Source organism: Diceros bicornis, chromosome 20 (genome assembly GCF_020826845.1).
Source record: "Diceros bicornis minor isolate mBicDic1 chromosome 20, mDicBic1.mat.cur, whole genome shotgun sequence".
Classification (NCBI taxonomy): domain Eukaryota; kingdom Metazoa; phylum Chordata; class Mammalia; order Perissodactyla; family Rhinocerotidae; genus Diceros; species Diceros bicornis.
Window position 1 is genome coordinate 53696597 of NC_080759.1, and position 26291 is coordinate 53722887.

At 38.9% G+C, this 26291-nt stretch overlaps 1 protein-coding gene across 2 annotated transcripts in view; it reads right to left on the reverse strand.

Moving 5' to 3' along the window:
- Positions 1–26291, reverse strand: part of MARCHF6 (membrane associated ring-CH-type finger 6) — an 85743-nt gene that overhangs the window by 21875 nt on the left and 37577 nt on the right. For both annotated transcript variants that reach the window (XM_058564351.1, XM_058564350.1), the window contains 11 exons: positions 24346–24397; positions 20299–20357; positions 18928–19008; positions 18617–18685; positions 18465–18539; positions 10865–10999; positions 9141–9260; positions 8270–8370; positions 5552–5689; positions 4120–4324; positions 1519–1588 (listed from right to left, as the gene is read on the reverse strand). In XM_058564351.1, coding sequence (XP_058420334.1) covers positions 1519–1588; positions 4120–4324; positions 5552–5689; positions 8270–8370; positions 9141–9260; positions 10865–10999; positions 18465–18539; positions 18617–18685; positions 18928–19008; positions 20299–20357; positions 24346–24397 — 1105 coding nt within the window. The remainder of the gene's footprint in view (positions 1–1518; positions 1589–4119; positions 4325–5551; positions 5690–8269; positions 8371–9140; positions 9261–10864; positions 11000–18464; positions 18540–18616; positions 18686–18927; positions 19009–20298; positions 20358–24345; positions 24398–26291) is intronic.

Here is a 26291-nt window from a genome sequence, read left to right on the forward strand (position 1 = left end):
CTAGATGGTGGGACTGGATTAATAGGGAAATATTTAGTTAATCTTCAAAAAAATTAAAGTACCTTTACTGCCAAAGTCAAGTATTAAAACTAAGTTTCCTTCTTTTGTTAACTTTTTCTTAATATCTGTGATAAAAACATGAATGTGGAACACAAAAATCACAAATGTAAAACTGTCCAAAGTTCAAAATTCTCAGCAATATGTTTACTACATTGTACCCAATGGTTAATTAGACTTTGACATTTTAATAGGTATGTTATGAGGAGCAGCTAGCTTAAGAGCCAAGTTTTAAAGGTCAAAAATCACTATGTGGTAAAAAACCAAAATCTTTCTTTTTACCAGTTTAAGGTAAATCACAATTCCTATGGACTAGCAAATACATATATATTTTTAAGAAACTTCATTTGAAATTAAATTTCCTAGTTGCTCCTTCCTGGCCTTAGCTCTCATGGGGAAAACTCAAGTATTTAATACAAATTTGATTTATAAAACTATATTGAGTTAGTGTAATCAAGACACTAACTCAATATACATGTATATGCCTGCTAAGAGCTGAAAATTATCTTCCACTTGATTATTTAAGTGGCTAACACATGCCAGTTATGACTTAGAATTTTCTGGCTCACTATAAACACTAACGGGGGGGGGGGGGGGGGGGGGGCAGCAAGCTGTTCCTGCCACTTTGTCTCTGGCTTCAGACTCCACCCCATTTACCCCTGACCTCTGCAGAAGATGAACTACTATATTCATCCACAGCTTCTTACTTATTAGACAAAGAAACGTTGCTTAGCTGAAATTTAAAGACCAGTATTTGTGAATACCAGACAATAAAAGGAAACGGTCTGGCTTCATAAAGATCTCTAGCAATAGCAATCAGCAGACTGGAAAGATAATTAGGTACACAATGAGGGCAAACATAATTAACAACAAAAGACTGGCATGAAAATAGGATATAAGCCACACAGATGACTTTTTTTTTTTTTAAAGGCATTTTTTTTTTTTTTAAGATTTTATTTTATTTATTTTTCCCCCAAAGCCCCAGTAGATAGTTGTATGTCGTAGTTGCACATCCTTCTAGTTGCTGTATGTGGGACGCGGCCTCAGCATGGCCAGAGAAGCGGTGTGTCGGTGCTCTCCCGGGATCCGAACCCGGGCCGCCAGCAGCGGAGCGCGCGCACTTAACCGCTAAGCCACGGGGCCGGCCCCACACAGATGACTTTTTGAAGAGCCATAATCTAACAGTACAACGTCCATGAAAACTGAGTGACCACAAGTACTTTACTTGCAAAAATGAACCATAAATTATATCTTGACTTTGTTCCCCTATGCTGCAATATAAACGAGTCCAATGAGGCGGAGAGCTCTAACCAGATCAATATCCCATATTCAATCAAAAATGAGGGGAAAACTACTTCAAGTTTATATTTGATGAAAGATCAGATCACAGCAAGATATACCCTTTTAAAACAAAGTGACTTTTCATGATGTCATTAGCAGATAGCAAGGGTAAGCTCCTACCTGGTAGAGTAAGGCAGATGAGGCTGGCAATCAGTAAGGTTATACACATGAAGACAATCAACAAAAATATCTGTAAGGCAAAAATAAGAGTGCATAAACGGTTCACATGTGCTCAATGTAGTTTATGACACCCTTCAAGGAATCAACACAATTCTCCCAGTAAAAAAAAATTGCTTGTATTGGTATTTCCAGGTTTCCTTCCATTTCACATAAAAAGGAAATTTCTATTTTAGGTAAAATTACTTATAATTTCGGCCAAAAGGAAAATAAGTGTTCATTTTCGTATAATCAAACACGTCAGCAAGAAACAAGTAAACACATTTTTTAATCAGAGAGCACAAAAATCAAACATAATCAGCTTAAATTTTCCCTCACTATTAATTAAAACTAAATTATTCACTTCTTTATCAAATTCTCAAAAACATCTTTTCATGAAAGGAAAGCACACTCTCTAACAGCGCTGTCCAGTTAGAACTTTCTGTGGTGATGGAAATAGGTATGCTGCACTGCCCAATACAGGAGCCACTGGCACATGTGACCACTGAGCACTTGACATGGGGTCAGTGTGAATGACTAATGGAATTTTAAATTGTGTTTACTGAGCCAACCCTGATGGCCTATTGGTTAAAGTTTGGGGTTCTCCGCCTCGGAGGCCCAAGTTCAGTTCCTGGGCACGGAACCACACCACTTGTCTGTCAGTAGCCACGCTGTGGTGGTGGCTCACATAGAAGAACTAGAAGGGCTTACAACTAGAATATACAACTATGTACTAGGGCTTTAGGGAGGGAAAAAAAGAGAGAGAGGGGAAGATTGGCAACAGATGTCAGCTCAGGGCGACTCTTTCCCGGCAGAAAAAAAAAATTGTATTTACTTTGTGTGTTGCCTACAGGAAATGTACTTTTTGTTCTTTTTTCAGAAATACTTTTTTTATTGAGGTATAACTAATAAAATTGTTAATATATTTAAAATGTACAATGTGATTTGATATACGTACACATTGTGAAGGGGCTCCCACCATCAAGGTAATTAACACATCCATCACCCAACATATTTACAAATTGTGCTTACTTTTAATTAAATTTAAACATAAACAGCCACATGTAGCTGGTGGCTCCTGTAGTGAGAAGTGCAGATAAAAAGGGAACACACCACCAGAGGCTTATGCACCCCTATGTTCATTGCAGCGTTATTCACTATAGCCAAGAAGTGGAAGCAACCTAAGCGTCCCTCGACTGACGCTTGGATCAAGAAAATGTGGTATATATATACAATGGAATACTACTCAGCCATGAAAAAAGACAAAACTGTCCCACTGGCAGAAACATGGATGGGCCTGGAGGGTATTATGGTAAGTGAAATAAGCCAGAAAGAGAAAGACAAACACTGTATGATCTCACTCATATGTGGAATATGGACAGAGAAGGGAGACATATACATGGTGGTGGACAAACAAAAATGTACAACCCCAAATTTCACAATGTTAAAAACTATTGAAACATCAATTAAAAAAAAAAGGGAACACACTGAGAGAAGGGAAGCGGCTACCCTGGGCAGAAAGGTGCAACTGCTGCTGGCCTTCTAATCTTACCAGGCACAGGTCTTCCCACGCCCAGACAGCAGAACTCTGGCGGGAAGACTGAAAAGGACAGACGGTAACCCTCCGAGGCTTTGTCAGCTCTCACTGCTTGAGACACCCCCTTAGTGATTCTCTATCTAATCTGGGCCAGAAAGTACCTTTTCCTGATCCAAGAGTCTCACCTCTCACAGCTCCCCCGATCCCTCGCAGCTCTCCTGCATACACTTCACCCTCCAGATACACTTAATTCCCTGTGGCCACAAACCTACCATGTCTAACCTGCCTCCTGTCCTGGCAAATGACTAGAATGCCCTTCCCACTTGCCATTTTTTTCTCTGTCTGGCTCCTAACTTTAAAGACTTAAAGGCATCACCTCTCCCATGAATATTCCTGAATGCCTTCCAATAAAGTGTTTTGCAAAGCAAGAAGTAACCAACCATGTAGCAAGCTACTAATACAGCAAGGAAAATGAGGAGCAAGACCTGACCAGCGGATTTAACACCACGAAGGTCACTGGCAACCCTTGTCAGGAACAGTTATGGTGCAGTTTGGGGGGAAAAGTCTCTCACTGGGATGGGCACTTCCTTAACCAATGTGGTCTTCAGTTTCATCAGATGCAAACATGAGATTACTACTCATACCTTGCAGTACTGGGATGAGGATTAAATGCGAGAAAAACATTAAAATACTCATTCCACTTCCTGACACACAGTTGAAATGTATCAATAATGTTAATTTCTTATTTGCTCTAGGGTCTTTTATACTGTTCCTTTCAAACAGCAGGGAGCAATAACAGCACATGGAATCCCAACACTATGACCCATTTCTAAAATTTGATAAACTTATCAAATTTATTCTGTATATTATTCTGTATAATGAGAGGACTAAAAAACTCAGGTTCTTGTCAGGGGACTGTAAGACATGTCTACCCAGAGGACTACATCCTAATAGCACCAATAACACCAAAATTTCTCAATAGAAATTTGAAAACACTTGACTTCTGGTTAAGTTGGTATAATACCTACCCTGAGTGGAAAATTTAAAGGCCGGCGGTAAGGCTGGAAGCCAACAGGCCCTCCCTGCTGGAGTATGGCTTGGTGAGCTGCATGCAGGCCTTCCCCCACCACAGGGATAGCGTTGTTATTTCGAGCGTGCTGGTTATTGTTAACTTGTTGGTTTGCACTGTTCTCGTTTTCTTCCTGGTCTCCCAATAAATAGGAATGAAGATCCCTGTGTAAAAATTACATCAGTGAAAATTCTCACTTCAGAATAAAATGGCAGGGCCGGCCCCGTGGCTTAGCGGTTACGTGCGCGCGCTCTGCTGCTGGCGACCCGGGTTCGGATCCCGGGCGCGCACTGACGCACCGCTTCTCCGGCCATGCTGAGGCCGCGTCCCACACACAGCAACTAGAAGGGTGTGCAGCTATGACATACAACTATCTACTGGGGCTTTGGGGGAAAAAATAAATAAAATTAAAAAAAAAAAAAAAAAGAATAAAATGGCAGACATGAGACTGACTTTCTTAATAATTACTACTTAGGGTAGAAAACGTATAAGTAGAATCTATACATAGCACTATTACCTCAATCTGGTCTAAAGCCTGGTGCCTGCTTTAAATTAAAACTTTCCAAATTTAATGTTAATTAACGTACAGAATACCCCATAAATTCAATCTGTTTTATGTTTTCTTCAGCCAGTATCTGAGAAGAAATCACTAACTGAAAAAAACATTACAATGTACAAGATTCTCTATGGGAAGAGCTTAAGGAAAAAATACAGCTTCTTGTCTTCTCTACAGATGGCTACTGTATCTGCTGCAACATGCAGCTCAACTAAAACCTCCAAATCAGTTTAGGCAAAAATGAGACAGGGCGAGGAAGCGGCTCAGACTGGGGCATGGGGCAATCAGAGAAGGATAAAGCTTTCAATCAAATACAACCAAATGCACATTACACATTAAGGTATCTATAGGATGCCACATATTTTCTGAATAAACACTTAAATCACAAAGATTCAACTTTTAAATAGGTATATAATATACAAAGTTTGAAAAAAATAAATGCAACACGCTAACTAAACGACTGAGAAACCAAATCTGAAAAAAGCTCATTTACCAGGTTAGGACTTCTAAAATAAGGGTAAGTTGGTTTGTTTATAATGCACTAAAAGAATTTTATTTTTATTCTGTGTAATGAAATGAAAGATCCTGGGGCAGCAGCAAACCTCTATAAGAGGGTAAAAATATGCATACATTCTCCATAAAAGGATGAACAATGATTAGAAAAATAAGAAAAATTAAAAATTTTAGAAATTATTATTATATACAACTGCAGATATCACTAAATTGTCTCTTATTAAAACTAATTTTTTCTGCATGGAGCATGGAACATCCTTTTTCAGAAAGGTTATTAGACCAACACAAAGGACATGCCTACGAGTCACCTGCTTGTACTTACAGCAAGTATCCAGCAGTAACAGTCCATGCTCGCACAAGCCCCTTCAGCCACTGTCGCGTGTGTCCCTGCTCAAGTAATGCTGGCAAGACAACCTGAAGCAGAAGCAGCTCAAGAGACAGTTCACTCACTGGAGCATCACTAAGACAATTACAAAGAGCCGTAATTTACAATGTGAATTCTACTTCCATTATGACTATATCATATTAAACATTTAATGTGATGACAGCAAAACTCCTTGAAGAGTAAAATGGAACTCACTGTCTTTATCACCTCTCTTCCATTGAAGACAGCAAGGCTTACCCCTCAAACTCCACCAAAACTATTCCCAACAAGCGTCGCGAATGACCTTTATGTTGTTCAACTCGATGGTCAGGTCTTCCTCCTCACCTCACTTGCTATACTAGTAACGCGTTACACAATTAGTCACTCCTTGCTTCTCAAAACACTTTCTCCTTGAATGCTTTTCCAAGACCCATTGGTTCCCCTTGATCTCCCTGACCTGGAAACAATGAAGGGCCCCATGTGCTGTCCTCTCTCCCCTTATCTACACATGCTCTCTGGATGCACGAAACCTCGTGTGGCTTAAAATATCACCTTTCTATAAATTTCCATGTGCTGCTCAGACATGTTCCCTAACTCCTAACCTACATATTCAAAGTGCCAACTCAATGTTTCATGTAGACGTTAGACATCTTGAATTGATCGTGTTCAATACCAAATTCTCACTCTTCCTTTTTTAATCTTGATCCTCCACAGTCTTCCTCAGCTCAGTAAATGGCAACTACATCCTTCCAGGTGCTCAGGACAGAAACTCAGATTCCTGACTGCCTTTTTTTCACCCCATATTCAAACAGCCAGAGAATCCTGTTGACTGTACCCTAACAATATCCTAAATCTAACCACTTCTCGTTACCTCCACTGCTACTTCCTTCATCTCAGCCACCCTCACATCTCACCAGGATCATTGCATTATCCTCCCAGCTGGCTTCCTGCTTCTGCCCCGGCCACCCTGACCCAGTCTCTCCTCATCACAGTAGCCAGAGTGAGCCTTGTTAAATCTATGTCACGTCTCATCAATCCTCTGCTCAAACCTTTCCAAGAACTCCCCAAATCACTCAAGTTAAAGCCAAAGTGCTTACAATGGCTTACAAGGCTCTCCAGGATCTGGCTTTCCATGACCTCTCTGACCTCATGGCCAACCATTTTGCTTTCTTTCTTCTACCGCAGCCAAATTGGCCTCCCTGCTGCTCCTCAAACAGACCTTGATGCCACTGCACTTGCCTGGCCCCCTGCAAGAACACTCTGCCTTCAGGGATCCATGTGGCTCATCACCTCCTTCAGGGCTTTCCTCACTACCACCTCCTCAGGTCCTCACCAGTCACTTCTTCTAAACTACAACTCCATCCTGGCCATTCTCCCCATGCCTTTTCTCTGCTTCATTTTTCCCCTTAGCACTTATGACCCTTTGACATACTATATGTTTTATCTATTTTACTGGCTGTCTCCCCCACTGAAACGTAAGCTCCACAAGGGCAGAGATTTTTCTTGATTCTGTTTGTTCACTGTTAATATCCCTACTGCACAGAAAGTACCTGGCATATAATGGGCCCTCAATTTTGTTGAATGGAAGGACAGACTAAACACTGCTATACAGCACAAAAACTTTGCTAAACTTCTAAGTATAACTGACTACCAAAATGGGTCCATCCCAACAACATAAAGCCAGAATCTGTGCTTCCTGGTTCTCACTATGACCAGACCCAAATGCGTAAGGAGAGAGTGATGACTTACTCCAGTTAGGGGAAAAACTCAGAGAATAAGACCTTCCTTTAAATTTTTAGGAAAGATAGCAAAAGCTTGCCAGGCAAACATGGGAAAGAAGGTCATTTCAAACCGAGAGGGAAAAACAAGGAACAGCTAGGCATTTAGGGGGAGACTCAATAGAGGCTGAGCCTGGCTGGAGAGTGGAATTCAAGTCAGACGGTGCTGGGACAAGATGCTGGAAGGGTAGCTGAGATTATGCCAAGTCCTATATGTCATTCTAAATGACCGGATATTATGTAGATTATGGAGGAAGAGGCAGGGATGTTAAGGATGGATTATAAATGGAAAACCAGAGGAAGGCCTAAACTAAGGTAGTAAGTGGCAAATCAAATTGGATTAGACAAAAGATCTTAAAGAATTAGAATTAACAAGTTTTAAAGACTAAATAGAAGTAAATTTGAGGAAGAAATCCAATTTGCCTGGCAGATTTCTGCTTTAGGTGACTGAAGGGATAATGCAAAACACTGAAAAGGGAATATAGGAGGAGTGGGGGAGACTAGGTTTCCAGGTGACTTAAGTTTTTAAATCAAAAAAGATTTTCCATCTATAAGCCTTATATCCTATTTTTAATCCACAATTAAATGTACAACTATGGCTGCATTCTTTATGATGTGCTTTTCATATAAAGATGATGCTACTAACACACTCTCCTTAGGTACGGTAAACATTTCAACGCTGAACAAAGGCACGCTTCATTTGCAGAAGAATAAGTAAGTGTTCCTTTGGAAACTGTAACTGCTAAACTAATGTTTATGTGATTTAGAACATGGTAAAATTTAACTATCAGGTGATTTCAAATATCTGTAAGAAATAATTGTTTTAAATGTATGCACTCTGAATATCAAATCCCTAATGGAGTTAAATTAATAAAGCTTTTGAATTTCAAAACCTTACCTATAGAGCATGACATTGTATGGAAGAAAATTAGGCAGCAGACTCTTAATTATACGTATAGGAAGCCAAAGCATCAGGAGGACAATGGAGCCGAAGACAATCTGCAAGAAGAAAAACAGCACGACTCCAATGTAAATTACTCCCATGAGAGACAGACAGACTTCAGAACACAATACTCAAACAATACACAATCCAAGTCCACACCCACCAGGGCCCCGAGTGTTCTCACTGGACACACTGTACTTGGGTCACTCTGTGTAAAAAATGCGTTCTTGGGACAGCTGCTCCTCTCTCTCTCTCTCTAGGACACAAGGGCTCAAACAGGAGCCAAAAAGGATAATCACTGCATGGTACATGAGGAGAGAGCTAGAAACTCACAATGAAGGATCAGAATTGTCTGCAACTTAACACATCACCTGTAACCATTATAAGACATGACCCACATTAATGGCTATAAAAGCTTCCAAAGAGTACAATATTGCTTTTAGAATATTATTTTGGAAAAACTTAGATTTAACTAGCTAATTTCTTCTTCCAGGAGGAAAAGAAATTTTTAGATGCTTCTGTTAAGAATTTAATTTAGATGCTATTAAGTCTCCACTGCTTCAATGCAAATTAAACGTAATTCAGAAATTCATAATTTGGCAATCAACTATACTACTAAAGAACTAGAAGGTATTTTTGCCTTAGTAAATATTTTATTTATTTTATCAAGGTAACTGATAAAATAGCCATTTGACAACCAAGTCCCACAGGCCTAGCTAAACATAAATTACTCAATGTACTCTACCAGTCCCCCTGACCAAAAAAATATATGTATCTCTAAAGGAGAGCACAGTTTACTACAAAGACAATTAAAAAGTATGCTTACCACTGATAAAATAAATCTTCGGAGATGCCTATAAATGGGCAAGTGGATCATTTCTTGGACTGGATTAAAATCTGGATCATTCAAATTCCTTAGAAACCACAAGACACCAGGTCGAAGTACCTGCAAATACATTTTAAATGCTATAAATACTCACCAATGTCTTTAGGCTCTGTATATGAGTTAAAACATTAACAGAAAAATAAGTTCTTAAAATTACTTTGGCATCTTACAAAATGGGCCCCAGAAAATCCATATGGCTTTCCTGGGAAAAGAAATTCCTAAATCAGAATCTTTATGAAAACTATCCTGTGTTTGATGTCCTTTGATGCTTTTAACCATTCAATGAAAAAAAAAAAATTTATTAAGTACAATTTGTCAAGAAACCTAGATCTACCAGATGAAAAATAAATATATTTTTAAAAATTGTTGTGGTCCAAACTCGTTGCGTTACCCTGTGTAAAGGGTCTCATCTGTGCAAATTCTACTTCTCCATCTTCCAAACGAGGGGGTTATGAGATACGACCTGTAAGGTTCCATCTAACTCCCAAACACTAGAATTTTGTATCAACAAAAAACCACCACGCCAATGAAATGAAAAAATTCAGTATAAAACATTTTATTGCTTAACAATGTAATTTAGAGGTCATATATAATTACAATTTAAAAAAACACATTATTAAGTTAGTCCCAATCACTTGTTTCAAAGAAACAATAGAAGCTTTATTTACAAATAGAATTTACTAAACTTACACCATATGATTCAGGAGAACATTTTGGCCCCTAGCGCCCTCCCCAACTCCTCAAATCTCTCAAAGAGTAAAGTATACCAAGAGTATTAAGCCTTTGTGCTTCTGTGTTCTATTCACACTGGATTAGTCAGCCTTTCCGGCCCTGCACATTTCCATCACTATTCTCAATGGAGTAAGCTGACCTGATCAATGGTTGTATTCCTTCCCACAGTGTAAAATCAAGGAGAATGAGGACCACGTCTTTGTTTCTCACTGTTACCCCAGCATATAGCACACTCTCTGGCACAGAGTGAGCAGGCAGTAATATCTGGGGAAACAACTCACAGTGGCAAGTACATTTATCAGAATTACTCAGTTTTATACTTCCTATTAGAACAGAATGAGCATGAGATGTATACTAACCAAATATTGACCCATTTTCATTGTCTTCAAATCAGTAGGGACTGTATTCCAAAAACAGGATTAATAAAGGTACCCATCTGGCAAGTGAACTGGAATCATAAAGGACCCTCACTATAATTCTATACTTAAGATGCCTGCTTCAAGACTATTTTACATATTAGATCCTGCAAAACCATATCCTTTGGACATTTCCAGCATTACATTTCCTTGAATAAAGTCTAAGACAGGCTCACATCACATAAAATTCCAAAAATTTGTATTAGAGGATGGCTACAATATATACCAAATAAAATAAGTGCTTTTATTTAATTTTTTTCCTCAGTCTATCCATCTTTCAAAGCCATAACTAATTATAGACAGAAATATTAAAACCTGTCAATTTTTGAGACAAATGACTGAAAACAGTTTAAAGCAATTAAGCCAAACTCGTTTATCAGTTATTCCTCCTTAGAATAAAATAACAAAGAAAATGATTCAGTTAGGAAATCAACACAGTCTTTGAGACAGGACCGTGGTTAAAGCAAAAGTCCTTTTCATAAATGTATAGTCTCAGCACTGCCCTCCAGAACTTACCTCTCTCAGTAACAGAATGAAGGAGGCAAAGTAGAACACATACACCATTCCCACTAGCCAATGCAGAAACATGGTAGTACCTGGAGCTGACTGAAAGCTCAGTTCTCGATCTTTCAGAGTAGCATCAAACATTTCCTAAATCAAAACAGGACAGGTGAGAGATCTGTACCACTTACATTTGCCAAATTAAAATCTCCACCTTCTAAGAAGTGAAGAAATCACTATGCATGTAGGTTATGATGTTCTAGGACGACAGTTCTTTTAATGTCATTTCATAGTGTCACAGAAATGTAAGTGATATAAGGTTGGATATGACTTCAAAGACATATATGACACTTTAAAATTTTTAAATATAAGAAGCAAGATTGATAAACCAATTGTTGAGTAAGAACTTCACTAATACTGCTACTGTGAAAGAATCATTTTTGGTTTACATAATACCTTATTTTCTTGGTTATAGGTCTGCATTTATGTAAAGTTTTAATACTAAGATATGGAACAGAATGTTATCTCAGAACCACAGGCAGCTTTTCTACATATTAAATATTTTTGAAAAGTTAAGAAACTGATCATCACTGACAGCCATTAAAGATTATAATCAAGACCAAGGATCATGGTTAAAACAAATGGTTAGAGTTGAATTTATTACCACAATGACAGTCTTCTTATCAGATTGTTCTTTCTATGTACAGTCACGCACTGCATGACGACGTTTCGGTCAACAATGGAACGTATATACGATGGTGGTCCCATAAGATTAATACCATATAGCCTAGGTGTGTAGTAGGCTATACCATCTAGGTTTGTGTAAGTACACTCTATGATGTTTGCACAACGATGAAATTGCCTAACAACGCGTTTCTGAGAATCTATCTCCTTTGTTAAGCGATGCGTGACTGTATATAATGTCAGAATTATATTAAAATTTATATAAAATTTGCAAGACTAAAATGACTCAGAAAATTCTCCACTGGTTATTAGAAAGGTTCCAGTCAAAATACTCTGACATCAACAATTTGCACAAAACCTCAAAAAAATCAGGTACTCGGAGAGTGACGTCAGCATCATGGCGGAGTGAGCTTTCCCGTGAATTCTTCCCCCACAAAATACAACAAAAGTAACAGCCACAGACCAACAACGGAATCCCAGACAGTCAAAAGCTGGAGCGGAGGGATCCACACTGCCGCACATCTGAGAGCGGAACGTGCTGGGCCCCCGGAGGAAGTGGGGAGAGGTAAGGAGAACTCCGCTCCCTCCCCATCAGATCAGCGATCCGGTCCGCGCGGCTCCCAGAGAGGGGGGAGGGGCGGCCCTCGGCGGGAAACTGTAGCTCTTCGGGCTCTCTCAGCCAGTGGGAAACTCCCGCACAGAGGGCTCAGAGGAGCCACAGGGCTACCATCAACATCTGAGCAACCCAGAGAGCAGATAAAGAGGGGTAAACGACAAGCCTCCCACGTCAGGGACCCAGAGGGCAAAAGAGAGAGCTCCCCCCTCCCCGCAACCCGGAGTCTGCAGCTCGACCAGATCTAGCGGTCCGAGGCAGACCTGAATAAACTGGACTGGACCCGTGGATAGCAGTGGGGAAAAGAAACAAAACAAAACAAAACAAAACTGCGGATCGCAGCAGAAAAACTGGGGCAGAGCGCAGGGGGCTTAGACTACACAGCCCTTTACCACCACACAGTGGCGGCAGGTGGAAATTGCAACCAGAGACTTCCAGGATGAGGAAAATCAAAACCAACACAGGAACCACAATGCAAAAATATATGAAATCACCAGACCAGAAACAAAATGACAAGCACCCAGAAATCAACCCCGAAGACACAGAAATCCATAAACTAAATGACAGAGATTTCAAAATAGCTATCATAAAAACACTCAATGAAATACGAGACAACACAGACAAACAATTAAATGAGATTAGGAGTTTCTTCACAAAAGAGATTGAAATCATAAAGAAAAACCTATCAGGGCTGATGGAGATGAAGAACACAATGGAGGAGATAAAGGAGAATCTGGAATCTTTAAAGAACAGAGCTGACAATATGGAGGAAAGAATTAGTACTTTAGAGGATAGGAATACAGATATACTCCAGATGGAAGAAGAGAGAGAACTAAGACTAAAAAGAAATGAAGAAAGACTCCGAGAAATATCGGACTCTATTAGAAAATGTAACATAAGAATTATAGGTATTCCTGAGGGAGAGGAGAGGGAAAGAGGAACAGAGAGCCTATTCAAGGAAATAATAGCTGAAAATTTCCCAAATCTGGGGAAGGAGCAGGAAATACCAGTAAGCGAAGCCAACAGGACTCCTATATATATTAACAGACAAAGGCCTTCACCACGACACCTAGTGGTAAGGCTAGCCAGGGTCAACGACAAAGAAACAATATTAAGGGCAGCTAGACAAAAACAAAAAATAACGTACAAAGGAACTCCCATCAGGCTCTCAGCGGATTTCTCAACAGAAACTTTTCAGGCTAGAAGAGACTGGAATGATATATTCAAAATACTAAAAGACAAAAACTTTCAGCCAAGAATACTCTATCCAGCAAAAATATCCTTCAAATATGATGGAGAAATAGTAACTCTCCCAGATAAACAAAAGCTAAGGGAGTTCATGGCCACGAGACCGCCACTACAAGAAATACTCAAGAAGGCCCTCAGGCCTGAAAACAAGAAGAGAAAGGGAACACAAAGCTTGGAGTAAGGAGAAAAGTAGGTAGACAAAATCAGAGAAATAGTAGATCTTTACCGGAATAGGTTAACAACCACTTAAATACTAAACTCAAAGATCAAAGGAAGAAATTCACCAAAAATAAATTTAACCTCATCACTGTAAACACACAGCCACAACACAAGATAGAATAAGGTATAACAAGAGCAACTTAGAAGGGGAAGAGGAAAGTGACTGAATTGACTTAGTATAAGGAAATAGGAGGCTATCAGATAATGGACTATCTCATACAGAAGATTTTTCGCCCAAACCTCAAGGTAACCACTAAACAAATAATCAAATTAAAACCACATATGATAAACAAAGAGAAAACTAGAAGAATCATAAGACAGAACAACCAAACTGAATTGGCAGTCCAAAACATATGGGACAAGAAACAAAGGAAATGCAAAAGAACCAGAAAATAAGTGACAAAACAGCAACATTCAACCCTCATATTTCAATAATTACCCTAAATGTAAATGGATTGAACTCTCCAATCAAAAGATACAGAGTGGGGGCCGGCCCGGTGGCGCAAGCGGTTAAGTGCGCGCGCTCCGCTGCGGCGGCCCGGGGTTCGCTGGTTTGGATCCCGGGCGCGCACCGACGCACTGCTTGGCAAGCCATGCTGTGGCGGCGTCCCATATAAAGTGGAGGAAGATAGGCACAGATGTTAGCCCAGGGCCGTCTTCCTCAGCAAAAAAAAAAAAGAGGAGGATTGGCGGATGTTAGCACAGGGCTGATCTCCTCACAAAAAAAAAAAAAAAAAAAAAAAAGATACAGAGTGGCAGGATGGATTAAAAAGCAAGACCCAACAATATGCTGCCTTCAGGAAACACATCTTAGCACTAAAGACAAGCACAGGCTCAGAGTGAAAGGATGGAAGACAATACTCCAAGCTAATGGCAAACAAAAGAAAGCAGGTGTTGCCATACTCATATCAGACAAAGTAGACTTCAAGATAAAACAGGTTAAGAAAGACAAAGAAGGGAAATATATAATGATAAAAGGGACACTCCATCAAGAAGACATATCACTTATAAATATATATGCACCCAACATAGGAGCACCAATGTACATAAAACAACTATTAACAAACCTAAAAGGAGAAATCAACAACAACACAATAATAGTAGGGGATCTTAACACCCCACTTACAGCAATGGATAGATCATTCAGACAAAAAGTTAATAAAGAAATATTAGACTTAAATGAAAAACTGGACGAGATGGACCTAGTAGACATATACAGAGCACTCCACCCAAAAACAGCTGACTACACATTCTTCTCAAGCGCGCATGGAACATTCTCTAAGATAGACCATATGTTGGGAAACAAAGCAAGCCTCAATAAATTTAAGAAGATTGAAATCATAACAAGCATCTTTTCAGACCATAAGGCTATGAAACTGGAAATGAACCAGGAAAAAAAAACTGGGAAAGTGACAAAAATGTGGAGATTAAACAACATGCTACTGAACAACCAATGGATCATTGATGAAATTAAAGGAGAAATCAAAAACTATCTGGAAACAAACGAAAATGATAGCATGCCATATCAAACCATATGGGACGCAGCAAAAGCGGTCCTGAGAGGGAAACTCATAGCGATACAAGCCCACCTTAACAAACAAGAAAAAGCCCTAATAGGCAACCTTAAATTACACCTAACAGAACTAGAAAAAGAAGAACAAACAAAGCCCAAAGCCAGCAGAAGGAGAGAAATAATAAAAATCAGAGCAGAAATAAATGATATTGAGACCAAAAAAACAGTAGAAAGGATTAATGAAACAAAGAGTTGGTTCTTCGAGAAGATAAACAAAATAGACAAACCCTTAGCCAGGCTAACTAAGAAAAAAAGAGAAAAGGCTCAAGTAAATAAAATTAGAAATGAAAGAGGAGAAATTACAACGGATACCATGGAAATACAGAGGATTATAAGAGAATACTATGAGAAATTATATGCCAACAAATTGGACAATCTAGAAGAAATGGATAAATTCTTAGACTTATACAACCTCCCAAAATTGAACCAAGAAGAAATGGAGAATCTGAAGAGACCAATCACAAGTAAAGAGATTGAAATAGTAATCAAAAACCTCCCAAAAAATAAAAGTCCAGGACCAGATGGCTTCTCCAGTGAATTTTACCAAACATTCAAAGAAGATTTAATACCCATCCTCCTCAAACTATTCCAAAAAATAGAGGAAGATGGAACACTTCCTGAATCATTCTATGAGGCCAACATCACCCTGATACCGAAACCAGACAAAGACAATACAAAGAAAGAAAATTACAGGCCAATATCGCTGATGAACATTGATGCAAAAATCCTCAACAAAATATTGGCAAACCGAATACAACAATATATTAAAAAGATCATACACCATGATCAAGTGGGATTTATACCAGAGACGCAGGGATGGTTCAACATCCGCAAATCAATCAACGTGATACATCACATCAACAAAACAAAGAATAAAAACCACATGATCATCTCAATAGACGCAGAGAAGGCATTTGACAAGATACAACATCCATTTATGATAAAAACTCTCAATAAAATGGGAATAGAAGGAAAGTACCTCAACATAATAAAGGCCATATATGACAAACCCACAGCTAACATCATACTCAACGGGGAAAGACTGAAAGCCATTCCTCTGAGAACAGGAAAAAGGCAGGGCTGCCCACTCTCACCACTCCTGTTCAACATAGTACTGGAGGTTTTGGCCAGAGCAATTAGGCAAGAAAAAGGAATAAAAGGAATCCAAATAGGTAACGAAGAAGTGAAACTCTCACTATTTGCAGATGACATGATTGTATATATAGAAAACCCTAAAGAATCTGTTGGAAAACTGTTAGAAACAATCAACAACTACAGCAAAGTTGCAGGGTACAAAATCAATCTACAAAAATCAGTTGCATTTCTATATGCTAATAACAAACTAACAGAAAGAGAGCTCAAAAAGATAATACCATTTACAATTGCATCAAAAAGAATAAAATACCTAGGAATAAATCTTACCAAGGAGGTGAAGGACCTATACAATGAGAACTACAAGACATTATTGAGGGAAATCTACGATGACATAAAGAAATGGAAAGATATCCCATGCACGTGGATTGGAAGAATAAACATAGTTAAAATGTCTATATTACCTAAAGCAATCTACAGATTCAATGCAATCCCAATCAGAATCCCAATGACATTCTTCACAGAAATAGAAAAAAGAATACTAAAATTTATATGGGGCAACAAAAGACCCCGAATAGCTAAAGAAATCCTAAAGAAAAAGAACAAAGCAGGAGGCATCACAATCCCTGACTTCAAAACATACTACAAAGCAATAGTAATCAAAACAGCATGGTACTGGTACAAAAACAGACACACAGATCAATGGAACAGAATTGAAAGCCCAGAAATAAAACCACACATATACGGACAGCTAATTTTCGACAAAGGTGCTAAGGACATGCAATGGAGAAAGGAAAGTCTCTTCAATAAATGGTGTTGGGAAAACTGGACATCCACATGCAAAAGAATGAAAGTGGACCATGTGCTATCGCCATTCACAAAAATTAACTCAAAATGGATCAAAGACCTGAAGGTGAGACCTGAAACTATAAAACTCATAGAAGAAAATATAGGCAACACACTATTTGACATTGGGTTTAAAGGAATCTTTTCGGATGACATGCCTACCCAGACTAGGGAAACTAAAGAAAAAATAAACAAGTGGGACTTTATCAGACTAAAGAGCTTTTATAAGACAAATGAAATCAGAATCAAGATGAACAAACAACCAACCAGCTGGGAGAGAATATTTGCAAAACATACATCTGACAAGGGGTTGATCTCCATAATATATAAAGAACTCACACAATTGAACAACAAAAAAACAAACAACCCGATCAAAAAATGGGCAGAGGAAATGAACAGACACTTCTCCAAGGAAGATATACAGATGGCCAATAGGCACATGAAAAGATGCTCAACATCACTAATCATCAGGGAAATGCAAATCAAAACAACACTAAGATACCACCTCACGCCCGTTAGAATGGCTATAATCACCAAGACAAAAAACAACAAATGTTGGAGAGGATGTGGAGAAACAGGAACCCTCATACACAGCTGGTGGGAATGCAAATTGGTGCAGCCTCTATGGAAAACGGTATGGAGATTCCTCAAAGAATTAAAAATAGAGATGCCCTATGATCCAGCCATCCCACTACTGGGAATCTATCCAACGCACCTGAAATCAACAGTCCAAAGAGGCTTATGCACCCCTATGTTCATTGCAGCATTATTCACCATAGCCAAGAAGTGGAAGCAACCTAAGTGTCCCTCGACTGACGATTGGATTAAGAAAATGTGGTATATATATACAATGGAATACTACTCAGCCATAAAAAAAGACAAAATCGTCCCATTTGCAACAACATGGATGGGCCTGGAGCGTATTATGTTAAGTGAAATAAGCCAGAAAGAGAAAGACAAACACTGTATGATCTCACTCATATGTGGAATATAAACCAACACATGGACAGAGAAAACTGGACTGTGGTTACCCGGGAAGTGGGGGTGGGGGGTGGGCACAAGGGGTGAAGGGAGTCATATATGGGGTGATGGACAAATAAAAATGTACAACCCAAAATTTCACAATGTTAGAAACCATTAAAATATCAATAAAACTGGAAAAAAAAAAAAAAAATCAGGTACTCAAGAAAAATTAATATTAAGACTCCACAATGATACATCCTCAGAAAAAAATAAGCAAATTATCAAATATTGACCTTCCTTTAAAACGAACCCATACTAAAGACCTCCTTTCTTGCAGCCTTTAAATTAGATTGTATAGTAATGAATAATAAACTCACCAGGGAACAGATATCCAGCCACCAGCCACAAATGAGAGGGAACACTCCAATTTCCACCACCACTAACAAAGAGACCTTAAGTAAAAATAAAGGTCATCAGTAGAACCCAAATAGGGAGAAATCATTTCCAGCTTTAACTTAATAGGAATTACCTTAACAACAATATAGCAGACTCCCAGCAAGCGACGAGACCTATGAAATTTAACAAGAGTTGCCAAGCCCTACAGCATCTAGTCAAGGAAAAACTGATCATTTAAAGGTACAATGAAACAGGTAACTATTTAGGCGACACTTAATATTATTTGACAGACAGAATTAATTTATTTCAAATCTTGTCTGCCCTCATCCTCACTACAAATACCTACAACTTTTACTAAGAGGACAAGGGGAGAGAAATAGTTTCGTCGTTAGCAGAAACAACTCTAATATTACTGAACACCCAAGTTGGCTCATTAAAGGATACATGACAAATTATCAGTGTTATTGCTAAAAGTATATATCCTACTATGGTTGTGATTAGGCCTTCAAAATGAGATGCTTGGACCTGGAAATAAGAAAAAAATAAGTAAAATTTAATTTTACCACATGTTCTACACACCCCAGTTTAACAATGTATTAAACAATCCAGGTAGACTAAAAGTGAACCATCGAAGCAATTTATAACTAGAAAACAACCATAAAATCCCCTTTGGATGACATCTCTGCAAACCAGACTCTCTGACTGACTGCTATATATTACAAAAGAATGAGGAAAAATTAAAGAGTAACTCTACTCAAGCAGACAACATAAGAGTAGAGTGAATTAAATTATACAAAAATAAGGGAAAAGCTGTAATACTACAACGGTCTATACGCCATTCTATACTGAAGGAGATCTGCTACAGGCTGAGCACCGAAAGCAGCAGCAGCTGCCCAAGCAGCCCGCCTGCCAGGTACATCCTGGCCACCTCACTTCCTACCACTGAAGAGACTGTTTAAGTCTCCCCTGCTCTCCAGAACTGTCCCATTCTCAATTTACAGAGAGTAAGAGTTTGGATAGTGACAAACACTGCCCATCTTTTAGGCTCCTGAATTTCAGATAGCAAGTGGCAACAGTTTCGAAAGTAAAAATTTATCAAAGTATTTATCTGAACCTTTCAAGTTCTCACATTCCACTAGTGAGAATTCAGAGAGCCGCATTAAATACTGCAACATGTCTCTTTGTCCTTTCAGAACACTTCAGAATGTGATCTTTCAGGATTCATATACACAGACTGAACAGAATATTCCAGATTGTCAGCTCTTCTTTAAAAGACTAAATCTTTCTGGGGTCTCCCCAAAATAGCAGTAGTTGTCCACTCAAATATTTATCTACCTCTGAAAAATGATAAAATGCCAAAATTAAAGCAAATTCTTTAGAAACACTACTGCCCATCATTCCAAGTCAGACCAACCCTTTTTTTTTTTTAGCTGCTTCATGTATTGTTACTTTTCTAAATTCACTATGGGGCACCCGGGGAAAAGGGAGAGAAGGGAGCAGGGGAGTTATAATGGAACAGGTTGAAAATCAGCCTATAAGAAAACTTTCCCAACTTTGCCTCTGGTCTCCCCAACAGGAAGGAAGAGAATGCATGTGGGATTCAGAGCACAATTTCCTTAGCTGGCAACATGACATAATGTGTCTTGAGCCACTGCTAGTTTAAAAGAAAAGACGGAGACGATGCTGGATAACTATTCCTTTGTATAAGGCAGACTGAGAAATGAAGTAACTCTTTACCAACATTATTCCTTACTCAAGAAATATTAACTTTGGGGATAATTAATGAAAGTAAGTTTGTAAAAGGATTATACTCACGTGTTCTTCAAATCCCAAACCAACAAGGGAGAAATGACCAATGTGGTAAGGGCAAAATGCTAAAAGGGGGGGGAAAAAACTCAATGAAAACTTTAAAACCAAAACAATGAACCCTCCTCGTACCAACCCCCACTAAAAGGAACCAGGGCTTCTTACAGAAACAAAATATTCCAGAACTGGGGCCAAAAATGTACTGCCTGGAACATTCTCTATAACCAGAGAAAAGTTATCAAGGTCTAATAGGCTCATGGCAAAAGAACACAGGAACCACTGTGAAGAGGGTTTCACAGGACCAAAGAGAGGATGATATGAGCATCAAAAAGAATAATGACCAAAGCTGATGGAAACACTGAATACACACAAATCCATGAGTTCATAATACTCAAAAACGAAAACCACAAAAAGAAAAAAAGCAACATAACAGAAAACACTTTCATCACCAGTGGAAACAGCACATCAATTCCTTACCCTGAAAACTGATAATTAAAGGGAAAGAACTGCACATCTGTCCTGCTTCTTCTGAATAAACAAGTTCTGGTTAACTAAACAGTTCTAGCTGATAAGAACAAGTTCTTCTTCATAGAAAAGCCAGCTGATAAATGTAACAAACGCCAGAATTTGAAAATCACCATTTTGCAACGCCTAATAAATTATTTCGGGCAAGTATCATCAAGGGATAATAAAATCATTAGGTGGAATGTTGCTGGAACACTAGACATTTGCATGATACTAGAACACCACCCCCCACAGATTACTTTCTGATGGTTAAGGGAGAAATGAAAGCTAACAATAGAGGCTTCAAGATACCATCACCTGAACCATGGATAAAGGTGGATAACCAGACATCATCGACCTCCTGATGCGTCATATTAATAGGCAAAGCATGACCAGTGAAGGTTTTGTCCCAAACGTATTGAATCTGAATCTAATCAGGCCCTCAGGTCTAATTTCCAGTTTAAAAGAAATATGGAGACAAAGGAGCAAGGTAGTAGACATCAGCAAGCAAGTGGACAAATGTAGAACTTGAGGTACTTGCAAGATAGCTGAACTAGTCTCTTCAACAAAACAAAGCAAAATAGGGTGGGGGTAGATGAGGGGAGCAAAGAGAAGAATATTCTAGATAAAAGGAACTTAAAACTTAACAATCAAAAGTAATTTGTAGATCTTATTTGGATCCTCATTCAAACAAACCAATTGTAAAATAACATTTAAGGAGACAATCTAGGAATTTTTAATATGATGGATTATTAGGAAATATTAAATTCTGGTAATACTGTAAAGTGTGATAATGATATCATGGTTAAATAAGAAAATATCCTTAAAATTTTCATAGTAAGAATTTTTATAGTCTCTTTTCCTCAAGTCTTTCTTGCCATGTTAATAAAATTTTAATTCGTTCTTAACTATAAAATTTAATTATCTTTCCTTTATGACAAAAATAATTGAACAGCGTGGCTTATTCGGGAACAGGGGAAGGGGACTCAATCATTAAGACAAAAGTCACAGTGAATCCATAGGGATCTGGCCACCAAACCTTTCTGATCAAGTATTCCATGGGTATGAATTTTTTTGAACAGGTATTCCCAATATATTTAAATTTATTTATAAATTATACTCATGTATTATTTTACACTAGTATATTACATGCATTATAAAGCACAAGAAATTTTAAAGGGTAAGAAAATATACAGAATTTTTCTAATTTTGTTCTCACACTCAACTTTGAGGATAACTCTAGTAGGCTCCTGGGAGAGGCAAACTTTCAAGTTCCAACTCTATTTACACATGTAAATAGTAACCTGAAGCACCAACTGTAACAACCAATTTCTATCCCATCACGCAGCAACTACTAAATAGGTACTCTGAAATTAGGGTTGGTTTCTCAGGATCATTCCCTTCTACTGGGAGACAGCAGCACTGGAAGGTTATATTTCTGCAAAGTACATGACGATAAGAGTCCCAAAAAACGCCAGTGGAAAACGCAGTAGAGCAACCCAAGTAGGAAAGAAACATGAATGTACTTAATCCCAATGACTATGTTCACCTAAAAGGAAAAGTATATTCCTAAAAGGAGAAAAAGTTCTTGTTTCATCTCAGAAGATCCTAACTATAATGTATATAAGTTTACTAAGACAAAATTTTCTTCATAGTATAAGTTTAGGAGATTGGATTAGAAAAAAATTTACAGAGGCCGGCCCCATGGTGTAGCAGTTAAGTGCGCGCGCTCCACTGCTGGCGGCCCGGGGGTTCAGATCCTGGGCGTGCACCGACGCACTGCTTGTCAGGCCATGCTGTGGCAGCATCCCATATAAAGTGGAGGAAGATGGGCACAGATATTAGCCCAGGGCCAGTCTTCCTCACCAAAAAGAGGAGGATTGCCATGGATGTTAGCTCAGGGCTGATCTTCCTCACAAAAAAAAAAAAAAAAGAAAGAAAAAAATTTATTGAGATGAGATTTGCTTTATATAAATGAGAGTTCTTATTTCTGTAATTCATGTTTTAAAGGTGACTTATTCCTCCAAACATTAATTTAGCATTAATCTTTTCTAGCAAGAGCAAAGATTAAATTCTACAGATGATTTTTTTCTCTCAAAGAAAACCTAGTCAAGATCAAAACAGTTTCACACTCCGTATCAATTATTTTACATAATAAAAAATAAATGCAGAACGCTCTGCAGACAAGTTTTCTCCCCTATATGCAAGGGTTAACAAAAACTGAGCTTCCTATTAACTTGTACCACCTTAAATATTTACACTAAAAATGAAGAATCAATGGAACTTTTTAAAGATGTTTTATTTCAGCAAGATACCTTAAATTTCTTTTGTTTATAGATAATATTCAGAATTAATTTTTTGTCTCATCCTCAAACTACATATCCAGTGTCTTTTTGACCACATGGATTCCTGTTGAAGACAACTGCTTTCTGGGCCACAATGTGGTCCCCACCACAGAGCAAATCAATTGGAATTCAGTGGAAGAGCCTTGGGAAATCTTTTTTTTTTTTCTTTTTCTTTCCTGAGGAAGACTGGCCCTGAGCTAACATCCGTGCCCATCTTCCTCTATTTTACATGGGATGCCGCCACACATGGCTCACCAAGCAGTGCGTTGGTGTGCACCCGGGATCCAAACCGGTGAACCCTGGGCCGCTGCAGGGGAGCACGCACACTTAACCGCTTGCACCACTGGGCCGGCCCCGCCTTGGGAAATCTTTACTCCTCCCTCCTCAGCAAACTGAGGGGTGACTCACATTCACTAAGGAAGGAATTTCTCAAAGATCATCCCCACAGAGAGATCTGTAGCCTGAGGCCTCTCTATGAGACACAAATCAGAGTCTAACAATAACCTGATTCTATCAGACTCCACCTTCACTCCCAAGAGACACAGGAATTGAATTCTAACGTCTTGGTTTACGTGACTCAGTTTCCCTTATCTTTCCCAAAGCAGAAAAACCCGTCAACTGTGTCTCCTCAATCCTGCCTTCCTTTCTCTAATTATTCCCAATGGGAGGGACTCATGCGTGTTGTCACAGAAACCTCATAGCTGCAGTTATGAAAGTGTTTGGAAGTGACTTGACGTGTACCAGAATCTGGTTCTAAGGGGAATTCACACTTGGGGAAGGTTCACTGTCTTCCCTCAAGCCTACAGCCATCTCTGGTAACAGCTCCCAAGCCAGGGTCACCGGTAAGGCCTTGGTCAGGACGCTGGGACGTCCTGGACGTAGGAAACAAATTTTTAGCCACAAGGAAGAGCACTCATAATCAGCACAACATTAATTCCAGAGGTATGATACTGCACATTCTCAAGTTAGTCTAAAATCAGCTTCTACAAAAAGAGACAGAAATGCCCAATAGAAGCAGAGACAGTACATAACCATACTCATTGTTGCTTAGGCAAAGAATCTGTATACCTGGGGCCTTCCCACACAGGATTATTATCTAACTCTGTTTCATATATTCCTATGTTTAAAAACAAAACCCCATAACAAGGCTCCTAGAAAACTGAACTCCTACCATAACACCATCAATAAAAGCATAAATACCACTTACCAAAAACAAGAATGAACAGTGTGTTTAAAGACACCACCCAGAAGACGTGTTCCTAAAGGAAGAGAGTATTAATAAAACATCAAGTCCTATTTAATATATGGTTAATTGGACTACTCCACTTATTTAGTTAGAAAACTGAAATTTTCACTCTGTAATGCTGAGATTTCTTCAAAGAAATTATGCGCTACTTTTCATTAGTTACAAAACTAAACCTAATAAAACTCAAAGTTCATGTTACATGCAGAAGAAAAATCAAAGAAATCAATTCATAAACATGTCCTCTTCAGAAATTAATAATCCACCACAAACTACACGGATTCTCATAAATAACTGCTAGATTTCATTTAAATCAAATGACACCAAAAAATTCCAAATGGAGAAAAATTTGAAAACCATATTACTTCTAAACATACAATGTAAACTGCACAATGCTTCTTTCACTGTCCATTTTGTTCTCATGACTTCTGCAAGGTCGCCTGATCTTCTCTGGTCCCTTTTCTCCCTATGGTGTCCTAGCTTTCTTTGTTCATCTCTCAGACTACTCATTCTCACTTGGCCATTGATCCACTTCCACAGTTACGTATTATTACCCCCAAGACGACTGCTACTCATCTATTCCTCCAGCCATGTCACATATACTTTAGTCATGCTCCATGCTGACACTCACTAGAATGCCCAAGCCCATTTGTTCAGGCCCACCACCTCCCCTTCACCATCAAGTTAAATGATCCTTCCAAGCTGGGCCAACATTGTAAGATTTTCTTTTTAGAAAGATTATTCTGATCAGGTCCTCAATCTGCCAAAAATCCAAACAGCAAGAAGGGTGATTAGTTTGTCTAGGAGATGACTGCTACATTCCTACCCTCCATGCCAGTTCATATCACTTGAATTTTTTCAGCTTCTCTTGCCTTAAAGGCTCCCAAACTGTCCTTATCCCCAACACCTTTTGTGCTGCAATCTCTAAGTTCTCTTCTCTAAAAATTCCCTGCTGACAAGCTCTCCTCCACTAAGACCTGGCCAAGCCCTCTTCTGTGCCTCTTGTGTCCTATGCATACCTTTTGTCACTGAATCTTTAACATGAGTCTCCTCCTTTACATGTTCATTTCTCTCTACCAAACTATAAACCACCTTTGAGAAAAGGGGCCCTACTTCATTATCTCTGAATCTCCCAGTAACTATCACAAGAGCTGGCACACGGTAGATACTAAAAATAATTTTCAATGAAGTCATCCTATAAACAGCTGTTTCCAATAACTAGAATGAGCCTGAGTAAACACCACTGCCTCAACAACTTCTGTCACTCATCTATGAGGGACTGGTGAGGTAAGGGATATAAATGAGTATGGAGCCAAATAATACCTTCTATACTGACCATGAATAGGAACTCACTAATATCACATTCTCACTAACCTGTGAATTACCACCAGACACATTCCTCAATAGCCTCACCCTACTACCTTCAACTTCCTATTCTGGCTCCCATCTGGAGCCAGCCCAAGAAGGAAGCCAATGCTGTAGACAGCAGAGGAGACAGACAGAAATTATTTGGGTCTCTGATGACATTGCTGGGCCTCTGGATCAAGCCCTCCTCAAGCCCATCCTTGCTCTGGAGTTCCTCTGACACTACTGTTTCAGTCAGTAGGGGTTCTACCACCTGCAGCCAAAGTCATCTTGATACCCAAGCTATGTAAAGAATCCCAAATGGCAAGTGATTTTATATCACAGACCCTGAAAAGAGCATCGTTTCTCCTTTAAAGAACAGGTTCTTTGAAGAATTGTTCCTTATCTTTGAGCTGCACTCTTTACTCACAAGCTAATGATAAGCGGGGTTCAGGCAAGAGTGGAGGCCTATGACGAGCCTGGGGCTCTCACCGTGAACTTTGCAAAGCTACTCTGTTCTCACCAGTTCAGACATTAAACACCGCAAGCTGGAACTTTAAAGGAAG